The following is a 12679-nucleotide window of genomic DNA, read 5'->3' as shown; positions in this document are numbered from 1 at the left end:
CACAACATTGATCACAGCATACACAGCAGACACAAACAGCATAAAGCAGAGTGGTGGATAAGAGGTCCAGAGTGGTGGCATTCTAGCACTGAAAAAAGAAATCTAATCTTTGCAAATAAACAGTAATTCTGATGCATTCTTGGAATACTTTGTTGCTTGAAAGTAGTAGAAGCAAAAATTGTGATCTCACCCACTAATTCATGTCTGTCAGCTGCTGTTTTGCTCTATGCTGTCAACTGTGAGTGCAGAGAGAGTCTTCTTCCTGAATGTGGCATGGGCAGCAGCAGATTTTGGGGACAAGTGAGGCTTTCATTTAGTTGCTGACAAGGGTCACAGTATGGCAGCTTTAAATAGGATATTCATCTGTAGCTGTTTAGAGACAGCAGTACAGGTGTCTATAGTGTTAAAATTACAGTAATTTAATTTGAACTAATAAGATCTGCTTTCAATGACATAAGGAGAGTAGATATGTTCACTCACTCACTCACTCATGGACAGTGGCACTCATCTCTTCTGTGCATCAAAAGCAAAATTACTGATGACCAGCTATTTATAGAGACTGCTGAAGGAGCAAAATAAAAACAAGAAGATGAGAGAGAGGGAGGCGTAAGCAAAATATACTGTCTCCATTTTACTTTCTAAACAGCTCAGCCTTCCATATGAGAATTGAATTATCCTTTTAGCACCTAACTAATGAGTTTGTAAGTATTTTCTTTGATCTTTGTGACTTTACAGTCTGGTACTCTGAATATTTCAGTGCGTCTTCTTCATTATAAGCTGTGAATTCATGTATTAAAGACTTAAGTTTCATCCAGAGATGTATCCCAAATTTCAGCACCCTTAGTGGAGAAAGCTTTTAAGGCAATAGTGGTCGTTTTGGTGTGACAGTTGTAATGCAGTATTTAGTGGTTCAGAAAACCCCTATTATCTTCGGGTGCCTGAAATGATGGGAAAGATGATGTTGCACTCCATTACACTGCTTATTCATGTAAGCATTGAGTGAGTTAATGACAAGAATACATGCATGGGCTAATTACAAATACGCTAAACCGAGAAAGAAAAGGGATGGGTTGTGGAGCAGTGCAGAAGAGAGTCAGATGCTCATAATTAGATTCATTATAATCGAGCATTATGACTTAGATACACTCGCTTATCTAGAAATTTGTTTCTGACTCGCTGTACTTGCACAAAATTGCATCACGTTGTTGCTAATTTGGTTCATTTTCAAGATATTTGCTAAGGACTTAGGAGTATTTTGTAATTGTTGTCTTACTTGAAATCATTCTGACATAGTCTTTATTGCACTGTAACATTTCTGTCCGTTAGTGCTTTTCCTGAGGTTCATTCATTCTCAGAACTGTCAGTCAAATGCTAAAAACAAACCCGTTTAGTAAAATGAGTTATTATGAGAAGATTAACATAATACTGAAGACGCCACAGTGCTCTGTGTTTGCCTTAAAGCCCATTTTCCATGTCAAATCTATCAAAGGGGATCAGATATTCATGCCACATGCTTCGTGTGTAAATCCATTTCCATAATCAATTCATCTGTCATTGGCCTCGCTTTAGCTATTTGTGGTACATTGCTGCGATGGCAGAGACAGTATATCCTTGCAGGTAGAATAGTGTGGACAGGTCTTGTCTCACTGCTGCCTATTAGTGCAACATACAGTAATGGAAACGGTGGGAGGAGGGGAGAGAAAGAGCAGGCTCAAGGAAAGCTTTCTGGAAGAGAATTTACAGCAGTGGCTGTAGAAACCCTAAATTTTCAGCCCCTTAGTTCTTTTCCCCTCCTTTTTTCCGCTCTCTCTCTCTCTCGTAATTGCCCTTGCTGTCGGTGTCCCTTAGTAGAGAATTTGACACAGATGCAGAGCATTGCTGTTTTTTTTTTTTCACACCTGACAGCCTCCTCAAGGGCAATGCCACACAGCAAATGTTTTCTGGATCAATGAAAACCCAGCCACTTTTTGTGGTGAAGATGTTCAACACCTTCTGTCGTGAAATAATTCACCCTGTGCAGCTATAAAATACATTATAGCACAATGATGGAGTGCTCGCATTGGGATAATGTATGATAATGCGGGGGTACTGTGCTTTCATTTTCATATTAGTCTCCACCTGTGTCCTTTGGCAAGGTGTGAATGTTTAAACACTGCAAGACTCCAGTTCAAAGCTACAACAAACAGAAAAGGAAGCTCAAACGTGCTGTTTCTGTTGCTTTCTATTTCTCCTTGAATGACCAGGAGCTTCTCTCATCCCTGTCAAGACATTTCAACCTTCAAAGCAGCCGTAGCTGACATGTCTGTCTGTTGAACAAACTGACAGGGGATTTGTGTTTGTACAGACACAAAAAGATGGCAAAGAGGGAGGGAGGGATGGAAGAGACTAAATGGCAAGAAGCATGTTCAGCATCCATGAACAGCGACTGGCGAGCGGATGGTCCCACAGGAGAGGCGGTGGTTTCGCTGAGTGTGCGCTTAGAATACTGATACATGAACACAACAGCCCTCCCCACCCTGCCGAAAACCCCCTTTCTTTTCTGTATTGCCACCACATGGTGTACAACTGAAAACAAGTGCAGACACAACAGTGATCACAGCAGACTAAACACAATATCCACCAGTTTCACTGCAGACAGTGTAGAGTGTGACATAAGAGCTCTGGAATGGTTGTATTCCAACACAGATAAAAATTCTGTCTCAGAGAAACTATAATTTTAACATATTGACAGAGTACTTTGCTTTTTCTAAGTATGCAAATGCTGAAGCTCAGAATTCATTCTCAAACTTGGAAACTGCGATTTAAAAACTGATTACATCTCAAGGTCCATTTAGCAATTGCTCATAAGCTTTTAAACACAGACGATGAGTCCTTGGAGTGCTCAGGAAAACAAATTTATACAATTCTGTGGCAACATGGAAAATTATCTCTGCAGTACAAACCTGTTAAAAGCTCCAGAACAGAAAATAAAAAGGCCTTGATGTCTTTTGTGTTGCTTGTACCCAATATCTAAAAATTGAGTTCTGACAAAATGAAAAAGAAATTGAAATGTTAATTTTCTTTTTTCTAACCAGATGGGGTGATAAAAAAAGAAAAACATAGTACATTATTTTTGAAGTGGAATTTATGTAATGGTCGTCCCTAAGAGGTGAAAACGTGCTCAGAAAATGTTTTAAAATTGTTAAATTGATTATAAAAATATGTGACCAAAAGCAGCATTTTGGCATTTGTACAGGGAAGATGCTGATTTCATTTAAATGCTGACATATTATGAAAAGCAAAAAGATATAATAAGAATGCAAGACAGCACCATTATGTTTAGATGATTTGCTTTGTTACGCTTTGTATGCTTGTTTGTGTAATTTTTTGTAGACTCAAATAGGAAGTTAATTTATATGCACAAGCAAAACATGATCATGTCCTACACATGCATGAACACTCCTGTTTGGCTACAAACTCCAAACAGTCGTGGTTTTATCAAATGGAAGCAGAACATCACTGGTTGATAGTAATCGACTCATCATCGTCTGGCCCAACCTTTGATCCTAAATGATGAATGTGTCTGTACACGGAGGAGACGCTCCCTCTGAAGACACATTAAACATACCGACCCCAGACTGTGTTGGGGGATGGTCAGGGGAAAGGAGGTATTGCCTCAATGTCGTGTCAGGGTCTCCAGAAACCAGTAGCTGTTTCAGTTAATCATCTTTCCCTTTTCATGCATGTAGAGAACAAAACCCCCATTGAAGAGTTTCCAATCAAATACTCCTTCCTTCCTTCCATTTGCTGAGGTAATGGCTCATGCAATGTTGAGATGGAAGTGCTGCTTGAAAACTCATCATAGAGGGTTAAAGGGATAGTTAGAGGGATAAATTGATTTATTAAAATAGGGTGGTAAAATTATTGTGCTGGTAGGGATTGTGAAATGCAAAATTAACTTGGTACGGATGATACCAGTAAACAACAGCAGCTAAACATCTTTTTAACCACCCACAACGTATTACTCAACAAATTCTAGTGTTTTAAAGGCTTGGAAATGCAATAAAGATGTGTCAGTTTGTGGTAGATGGTTCAAATGCTTTTATGATGGTGTATTTGTGAAGCAATTCCCATTTCTGAAAGCTACCACGTTGTTCCTATTTATATATCCTCAGGTTCAGCAGTTATCTGTCCACTTAGACTGAGTGTTAAGATGTTACATTACATTAATGCTAATTTTAGTAATCTACTTATTGACTGTAGACAGGTTTTCATCTGGATCCGTATTTTATGCAAATTTCAGACCTTTGCCTACTTACATGTCAGAAATGTCATTGATCAAGCTGAACTGTCTGCAGTCTTTTGACAGCCACCTTTTGAACACGAAAGACCTGCCTGCACATGATTGATCACATCTTTTGAGTCAATCCAACCATTATTGATTTGTTTAACTTTGCTTACCTCCTGCTATTGGAAAGTTAACCCATTGACTCTGAGTTGTGCTTGTTATGGATTCCCAGACTAGTTTATGATCGATCCCCGGAGCAGTGGAAATTACCCCTGGATTTTCCTCCACGGCTGCAGACCTGGCTTCTGAGAAACCCAGGTCAGCCTCGCTTTGAGTTGAGCGAGTTTCTGACATTGTGGTCTCTCCAGCTTGGAGGGTAATGCTAACAGCTGAATCATTTGGTCCTGTAGTAAATGTGGTTTCCGAGGAGGTAGGGTGAGGAGCAGGCCCCAGAGGGTGTCTGCCGGTCAGTGTGGTCACCACCAGTCCCGGGTTTGTCGTGGTGGTTTGGGCTGCTGCCCAGATCAAGGCAGTGGGAACTGTCGTTTCTGGTGCTATCGTTGAAGAGATCTTTTCTGTAAAATCCTCAGCTTCCTGATGAACACTGTATCCATCTGGGAGGTGTTGCGCAGTGGCACCCATGCTGGGTTCAGCTACTCGCACGGTGCCCCATGGTGGGTGGGTATGTGTTGCGTTTTGTTCAGGAGCGTTAGTGCTGGTGGGACTGTTGGTGAACAGAGTGTTTCTGATAGAGCTGCTTGTGGGAGAGTAGGAGTCTGAAACAAGAGTATCATTGTCACTCTGAGCTAAGCTGCTGTGTGGAGAATCTGATGTCCCTGTGGGAAGTGATTCAGTTCTTATCTTTGTCACGCTAGTTAGGAGCCCCTGAGTCAAAGTGGTGGGCGGCTGAGATGCTTCAGAAGTGCTCCCTTCTCCTGAGCCCGACTGGTCTTGCAAGTGATCAATTGGTTCTGTCAGCCCTTTGGCAGCTGTGGTCAATGCAGCTGTCTCATCTTTACCATCCGAACCTCCGTAAAAAGGGATACGGAAAGGCAGTGAGGGAAGGGAAGGGAGCTTTGGCAGAGACGGTTTCCACCAGTAAGAGCTAGGTTTGTTTTCAGGTGGGCTCTCACGTGATGGCGTCGGTCCCCAGAGGGCCTCTTCGTCAGCCAGAGCCTGTCTGTGAAGTAGCAAAAAGTACCAGAAGAAGAGAGCCAAGGTCCGGTGGAGGCGAAGCATGCTGTCGACAGTGGTGCATGGACCGGTCACATGTTGTTCTCCATTCTCCTGCTCCCTGAGGTGGGTTTGGCTGGCACGCCTGCAAAATGGCCTAGAAGACAAGAACACACAGGACAGCGGGTGACACACTTTTCCTCCCACTCTCAGATGGCTAAATTTGAGTTGACGAAAACTTGATAGATTTTGCATCTGTCCGTTTTTCTTTTCGTTAAACATTTTTGGAAGGTCTAGTTTCAGTTTCTCAGAGAATGACCTGCTTTTTAGATCTTTTCCCAGACTCTAAAGTAATCAAGTATAGAAACTATGCCAGCCATTACAAACGACTGCTGAAGTTAGCAGGCTAAAAAAATGTCGCCCACCGCAAATCACAACAAGGACTTAAGTATTACTGACACCCCGCAATTAGTGGTGTTCTGTTAGATGTGGTGGTCAGTATTTATGTCATGCTGATGCTCACATGCATACCGTGTTGCAGTGGTTGGGCTGACCAATTAGAGAAGGAACTTCCCTCCATATGCATCCTGTTCAGCAAGGAGTGGTCAAGAAAATAATGTGATGAGTGTTGGGTTGGGGGAGGTTAGTGAAGAATTAGGGTCTGGCTTGCCAGCCTAAGAATAGAGGGACCTCTTATTCTTTTGTGGAGCGCCGAATGGTTCAAAGTCACTCGCCTGTTGCCTCAGTGAAGACTAGAGCACCAAAGGAATTTCCCCTGTGAGAACAACAACCTGTATGCTCCAGCTGTACTTAACTCTCCCCTCAATAACCTCCAGCTTTCGCCTTGCTCTTTTTCAATCTCAGATTTATTTGTTCTTTAAAGCGGACATAGAAAGATCTGTTTGTGTGGGAGTGAAAAAAGCATCAACATTCAAAGAAAACTGCTATCATCTACCATGCTCTCATTCTCTTTACAAATGTTACTTCACACTTCTTCATTGCCAACTACTGTTCTTCTCTCAGACAAATTTATTTGCAATTCACTTTTTTCCCCTAACCCATGCCAATTCTCTCTACTTTCAAGTTCTTGCAATTTTCTTTTGCACAGAATCACTCAAGATCATTGAGCCGCTGTCGTACAAATCTAGGGCTAGTTCTCGCTGATCAGGGAGACAGAGGCTTTGACCAGTCATCTCTCCCTCTGTTCTCGCCTGCAGGGATGAAATCGGCCTGGATACACAGACAGATGCTCACATATGAAGCTTGACTTCCAGGGGGTCAAACATAGAGCTTCCCACACACTCCCCAGTTTTAGCATTTTGACTGAAGAGCATGAAAATCAGTTTCCAAGGAGGTGAGGTTGTTTTTAGATGCCTGTTTGTTCAAGCCTGCATCAACCAACCTGCATACAGTCACATTTCATGCATGCAAAGATGTGATTGTAGATGAATTTGGTCCCGACTGTGCATGTTTGCACAACTCTGTGCTAGTTCGCCTACGTGTACGTTCTGTAGTAGGCACACACACCCACACATCCAGCTGTTCTTGGATTCTTCAAGACATTTAACCACCAAAAAACTTAGAGGAACACTCATAAATGTAAGTGCGACATGGAAACATGTTGAAGCTTAAGGGAATTAACTTTAGTCCCTTATTTCCCTTTTGTTGATTTGATGCATAAATTATCAATTATTTAGACAGCAGGGGATATGTATAATTTATTTGGCTAACACGCTCACATTTCACTTCAGTATCACTTTCATTTAGAGTCGTATAGTGTCGTAAAAGTGAGCTCATGTAGAGTGCAATTGCTTCAAAATTTGTCTTCCTTTACCTGTCTACATGTTTTCACAGGGAGTATATGTTCGATCATATCATTGCTCTATTTAAGCATTATTTTTAGATGAAATATTTGTAGAAATATGCATAAAGGTCAGGCTATAATGCTAGATCCCTCTATCTCCTATCACACTGAAATGGTGCTCTACTTTTGCTAACTGTATTTTTTTATTATTGCAGGTGTGAAGCAACATGACCATATTTTTACCTCTTAAGTTGATATACTGAAGCTGTCAGCAAACACTTTCTTGTTTACAGCAGATCCAGGGCAACATGAGCACACATTTGTAGTTGTGTTTCTGCTCACTTCATGTATGTATACTCAATGTTCCCCATCTTTGTTCCTCTTTTTCTATTAAAAGCTGTTAAAAGCTGGGGGTAACTGCAGAGTCAGGTCTTAATATTTTGTGTCTTGTGATACAGAAAATCAGATCAAAAATACTGATAATAGCTGCTTTAAACAAATGCACCATTTATCATAAAAACAGAAAGCACTGTTGGATTTTCAACTTTCTGATGGTTCTGAAACTGCTGATCTGTTATGTACTGTCCAAATCTAAGCTTAAAACTGTGATATTTTTATCAAAACCCCATTTTTTTCTAGTCTTCTTTTAAAAATTCTCATTAATAAACACTTTGCTATAACCAGATGCTGTAAAAACGATAGATATTCTTTGTTCTTACCCCAACCATGAAGCCATTAGTGTCTCAGCTGCGACAGTCACTTGACAAAAATTTGGGGACTTATTGGCTGAATTTCGCTGAACTACAGGATATATTTATACAGAGCCAGTATATATATAGAAGTACAAAAAAAGTTAATAAGTAATTAGTGGAATATCTATATTATGTATAGCTACTACTTTCATCAGGTGTTTTTTATCACCGACATGCTGACTCCATCTTTTTTTATTCTGTTTTTTGGGAAGTAAATCATCAAAGAAATCTACTTTTTCTCCATTTTCCACTATTTATGGCATTATAACTTTGCCATACTGCACAAAGGGCATTTTTGAGCTCTCTCTACTTCTAGACATGGTGTTGGTGCAAGACTTTATATTACTGTAAAGAATGAGCCTGCATGGGTTAAAAAATTTGACAGGAGGATAAACATGTCTGGAATTTACAGGGTTGACATGTCCACAAAAGTAAGTAATGCAGGACCAGTCTTTAGCTGTCAAAAACTGCCAGTGTCTCAGTCAACAAATACATGAGTCAGTGTAATTAATAAACAAAATGAAACAAACTACCATCAAGCTAACTTACTGATTTGCAGCTACTCACTAATTAATCTTTACTGTCACTGCAGATGGGACCTTTAACTTTCTTGTCACCACTCATCACCACATCAAACACAAGCTTTGTCTGGTTTGACAGGCAGCAGAGCAAGTGGAAAGGAACTATAAAAAAAGTGTCTGAGGGGAATTTACAAGACCCTTCTATCATTTTGCTGGCGTTTTGTCTCAGTGCTCCTGACAAAGACGGGGTGCTGGCACTGTAGTGTGCTCAGTGGAGCAGAGATGGAGAAAGAAGGAGACGCAGTAAAGAAGGGCAGAGAGCAAAAGACAATGGCAGCAGAGGAGAAAGAGAGAGAGACAAAACCACCATATTGACATTCAGTTGTGGCATTATTAGTCCAGGAGCGTAAACTCTGCAGCAGTCTCCTTGATGCTCATTTTGGTTTGTTGCTAGAGCCTCATTTATTAACTCTGTAAACAGACTGCTGTCTAGTCTGTGTGTGTCTGTGTTCACGACAAACACCCACTTGATCTTTTCTCTCAGGACCATCAACCATCTTGATCTCAATCAGCCTTCAACTTGCTGTAGCATATTTCTCCATGGAAATTCCCCAAGCTAACCCTGACCCTTCCCATTTCTAAATGAAACTGATATAGAATTATGGCATTACAAGCCCCTCTTTGATCTCTCACAGTAGGCAACTAAAGCTCAGGAAAATCAAAGAAAAAAATGGAATATAACCTCTGAGAATGAAAGTATCAAGAGAGGGAAAGGAAAACTATAAAGGGAGAGGTGAAATGGAAGCATAGTGACTAAATTAGAGGTGTGTGTCTCCGCTGAGTGATTGAAATGGAGAGGCTGTACTCTGAGGGGAGGCACAAATGGAGACGAATTGACTCTGGCCAATGTCATTACTATTTAACAAACCTGCTATAAGCATGTGAAGGTCTCAGCCACAATGATACAGTCCAGGATAATGGAGTAATTTACCTCCCTGCAAATGGCTACTGTTGTGGGTGATAGTTGTTTTTTTCTGAATCTGCTGTGTGGGTGTGCATATTTACAAGCACTAGTTTTCACTCTAGTATTATTTCCATGGTTGTATGTAGGTGTACTTGCAGCCTCCTACGTGCCGTTGGGTCTTGTGTTTTTGATTGCAGCTCTTTAACATCGTGGGCTCTATTTCCCATCTAAGGAGTCACCTTTTGACTTTTTCCTGTGGTGCTCTTCTTGCTGTGATGCTACACATGGATATCAGCACTGCACGGATTGAATCTGATTGGCTGTTTAAGACGGCACTGATGTATTCAACATAAGTTAGCACATTTGAAGGGCTTTAGAAAGCGTTAGAGAGCTTAATGTAGCCAGCAGGTGTCCATATATTAATCTAGGTAGTCCTTGAAATTGTCAAAGAAGGATAGAAAAGAACAACTGAGCTGAAAATTACAATGTGAATGTGCTTCTCTCATGTCAAGTTAACTTTATTTTTCTAGCCCAATATCACAAGTTTACAAATTCGCTTCATGGGGCTTTAGATGGTAATAGATGTTCTCATTTCACAAAAAGGCATTGCTGTTTGAGACCATATTTATCATCTTTCAAGTCACGCAGTTCATTTCATGGTTTCATCATTATGGACAACTCCATAATCTTATCCCTGTTCAGGCATTACCATAAACACTGATTACGCCTTACATGCTGTATCAGTACTGCAAATTAAAATGAATGAAGGAGCTTGTTGGTGAATGAAATCATTTCTAGAGGACTGTGCTTTCACTGTATGCATGTTTACCAGGGTTTTGCCTGAATAGCAATTTTTTTGTACCCCTTAATGAGGTTTTAACCAGCACCAAAAATGACAAGAATTAGGTTTTGTATACTGGGGTTTAATTTACCAAAGCTTACAAGACATATTTGGGAATATAGGAAATCATAGCTTTTTGTCTAATAAGCTAACATGGTCTCATTGCCTTTACTGTACATGGTCCAATTATTCTTCGTGTTATACGTAGCGACCACCCAAGGGTCCAATCTAGGTAGCAATGCAGTGATGTTGCATTTGCCTTGATTTACCAACTGTGCCACCATTTTATAGATCAAATACAAGAAGATATAACGTGTTAATTGGGGAGCTTTCGAAGCCCTGCTATGTTAGTTTAGTTACCTTTGAAAACACAGGTATAGTGTTTCATGCTAAGCTAACAGTTTCAGTTTTAGATTTTTTGTAATTTTACAGGCTTCCCAATTTCACTTCAGTTAAAACTAGTTACGCAATAAGACAGTTTTTTTTCTTTACCTGTGGTGCTAGTACTGTATGTGTTTAATCACCGCCTGATTAAGTTAAGCATGTAATTCCTCATTTGACATCATTTGCAAGTTAATCTTCCACATTTGCCAAAAATAACTTGTGAGTTGTGGCAGATTCACAGAATTGTGCAACAAGGTGCAGTCAATCGTCCTTGGACATTATTGACCATAATGAGAGTGGTTCTTGTTTCTAAGAATAACTAAACCCATGTGTGTTGGACCAAATGAGCAGCAGCACAAGTAGGACTCCAGCAGGTTGCGTACGTCCTGTTGGCTTTACAACCAAACAACATCCTGAGTCATTCTATTTAAAAGCAAGATTAATTCCTGGCTATTCTAATCTGTGGGGTTTTCTCATGTGATTCTCTGGAAAGTCAGTTTTCTACCTGCCGCGTGCCTTTCAGAACACCAGCAGGGCTGTTTTTTTAAACATCTTCTGAAGTTTCATTTTTGTGGTCATTTAGCATTTTTCTGTTTTCTTTCCCCTCATTAGTTTAGTTCAGCTATCTTACAGCACAGCTTAAACTACCCAGTTTAACCACTCCTGGAACATGTTCTGCATTCTTGAGAGTGACATTAATTGTGCCGGGTTAATACTTGTGTTAGCCCTAAAGCTGATGAATGCACTGAACCTGCTTATTATAAAGAACGCTCTCAAACACAGGCGTTCCACCGGCTGCCTTTGCCATGGTGACAGCTGAAGCCAAAGACGTCTCGCTAATCCCAGGGATTTGAGCACCTTTTGGATTCTGCTGTTCCATTTGTTGGAGTGTGCAACACTCGCATCACATGCAAATGGGCAGTTGCACACACACACACACACACACACACACACACACACACACACACACACACACACACACACACACACACACACACACACACACACAAACGAGCCATCCTTGCTGCTTTGAGAACACCAAAACAGATACACGTGAATGCGTATGCTTTTTTGTGGTATCTGATCTGTTACGGACGTCTCTCCTTCACCTGCACATCACAGACACCAGAGAAAGAAACAACGACACTTTGCATCCTTATTCTAACAGGAAATGGATCTAATTACAAACTTGAAGCTGGGCATTAATGAAAAATACAGATGTTAACATCTTCATATGTCAGGTTTGTCCAGATGACACACTGACAGACACACACGTTCTCATATGTGCAAAATACACATTGACTGTTTGCCTATAGCTTAAGTCTTAAATGGTTCCCTCTGATCCCTTTAATCTTGATTATAATACGTATCAGTACGCCAATATCAGCCACATTCCCTCTTATGAGATCCAGTATGTTTGTGGGTGTCAGTGTGTTTACCTATCACTGCAGCTAGAGTGTGCGTCTCAGCCTGTACCAACATGCATATGGGAGTCAGACCCACACATCCCTTATTTCAAGAGACCAGCACGTTAAAATACAGAGAAAGAGAGAGAGAGAGAGAGAGAGAAAGGTACATATAGATGAAGACATGTCAGCTGCTTACCTGCAGATGTATGGGGAAAAAAAAGATGGAGAATCCACAGCCAGCGGTGTGTGAGAGTGTGTGCTGCAGGCGAGAGCGTTTTTCTGAGCCTCTGTAGGTTCGTCTGTGTGAAATAGAGTTCCAGTCTCCCTCCCTCCCACTTGCTCTCTCTCTCTCTCTCTCGCTCTCGCTCTTGCTCTCTCTCTCTCTCTCTGTCTCTCTATGAGCCTCTAGCTCTCTCGCTCACTGCATCAGTAGTCCACTGCGTTGCTCTCATCACAATGCCTGTGGTCACACCTCACTGAACAAATTGTTCATTAGCGGAGATCACCCACAGTCGCGGACACTGGGAACCAGAGTTAGGCAGATGACAATGGCTTATGAAAACA

At 41.0% G+C, this 12679-nt stretch overlaps 1 protein-coding gene across 1 annotated transcript in view; it reads right to left on the bottom strand.

The window, feature by feature from the left end:
* Window positions 1-12476, bottom strand: part of prrt4b (proline rich transmembrane protein 4b) — a 28307-nt gene extending 15831 nt beyond the window's left edge. Inside the window, exons 1-2 of the mRNA XM_022190145.2 lie at window positions 12312-12476; window positions 4441-5597 (exon numbers count right to left, since the gene is read on the bottom strand). Coding sequence (XP_022045837.2) covers window positions 4441-5506 — 1066 coding nt within the window. The 5' untranslated portion in view covers window positions 5507-5597; window positions 12312-12476. The remainder of the gene's footprint in view (window positions 1-4440; window positions 5598-12311) is intronic.
* Window positions 12477-12679: the final 203 nt, after the last annotated feature.

Source organism: Acanthochromis polyacanthus, chromosome 1, assembly GCF_021347895.1.
Source record: "Acanthochromis polyacanthus isolate Apoly-LR-REF ecotype Palm Island chromosome 1, KAUST_Apoly_ChrSc, whole genome shotgun sequence".
Taxonomy (NCBI): domain Eukaryota; kingdom Metazoa; phylum Chordata; class Actinopteri; family Pomacentridae; genus Acanthochromis; species Acanthochromis polyacanthus.
The sequence above is the reverse complement of the archived record's forward strand: the minus strand, read 5'-3'. Positions and strand labels throughout refer to the sequence as shown.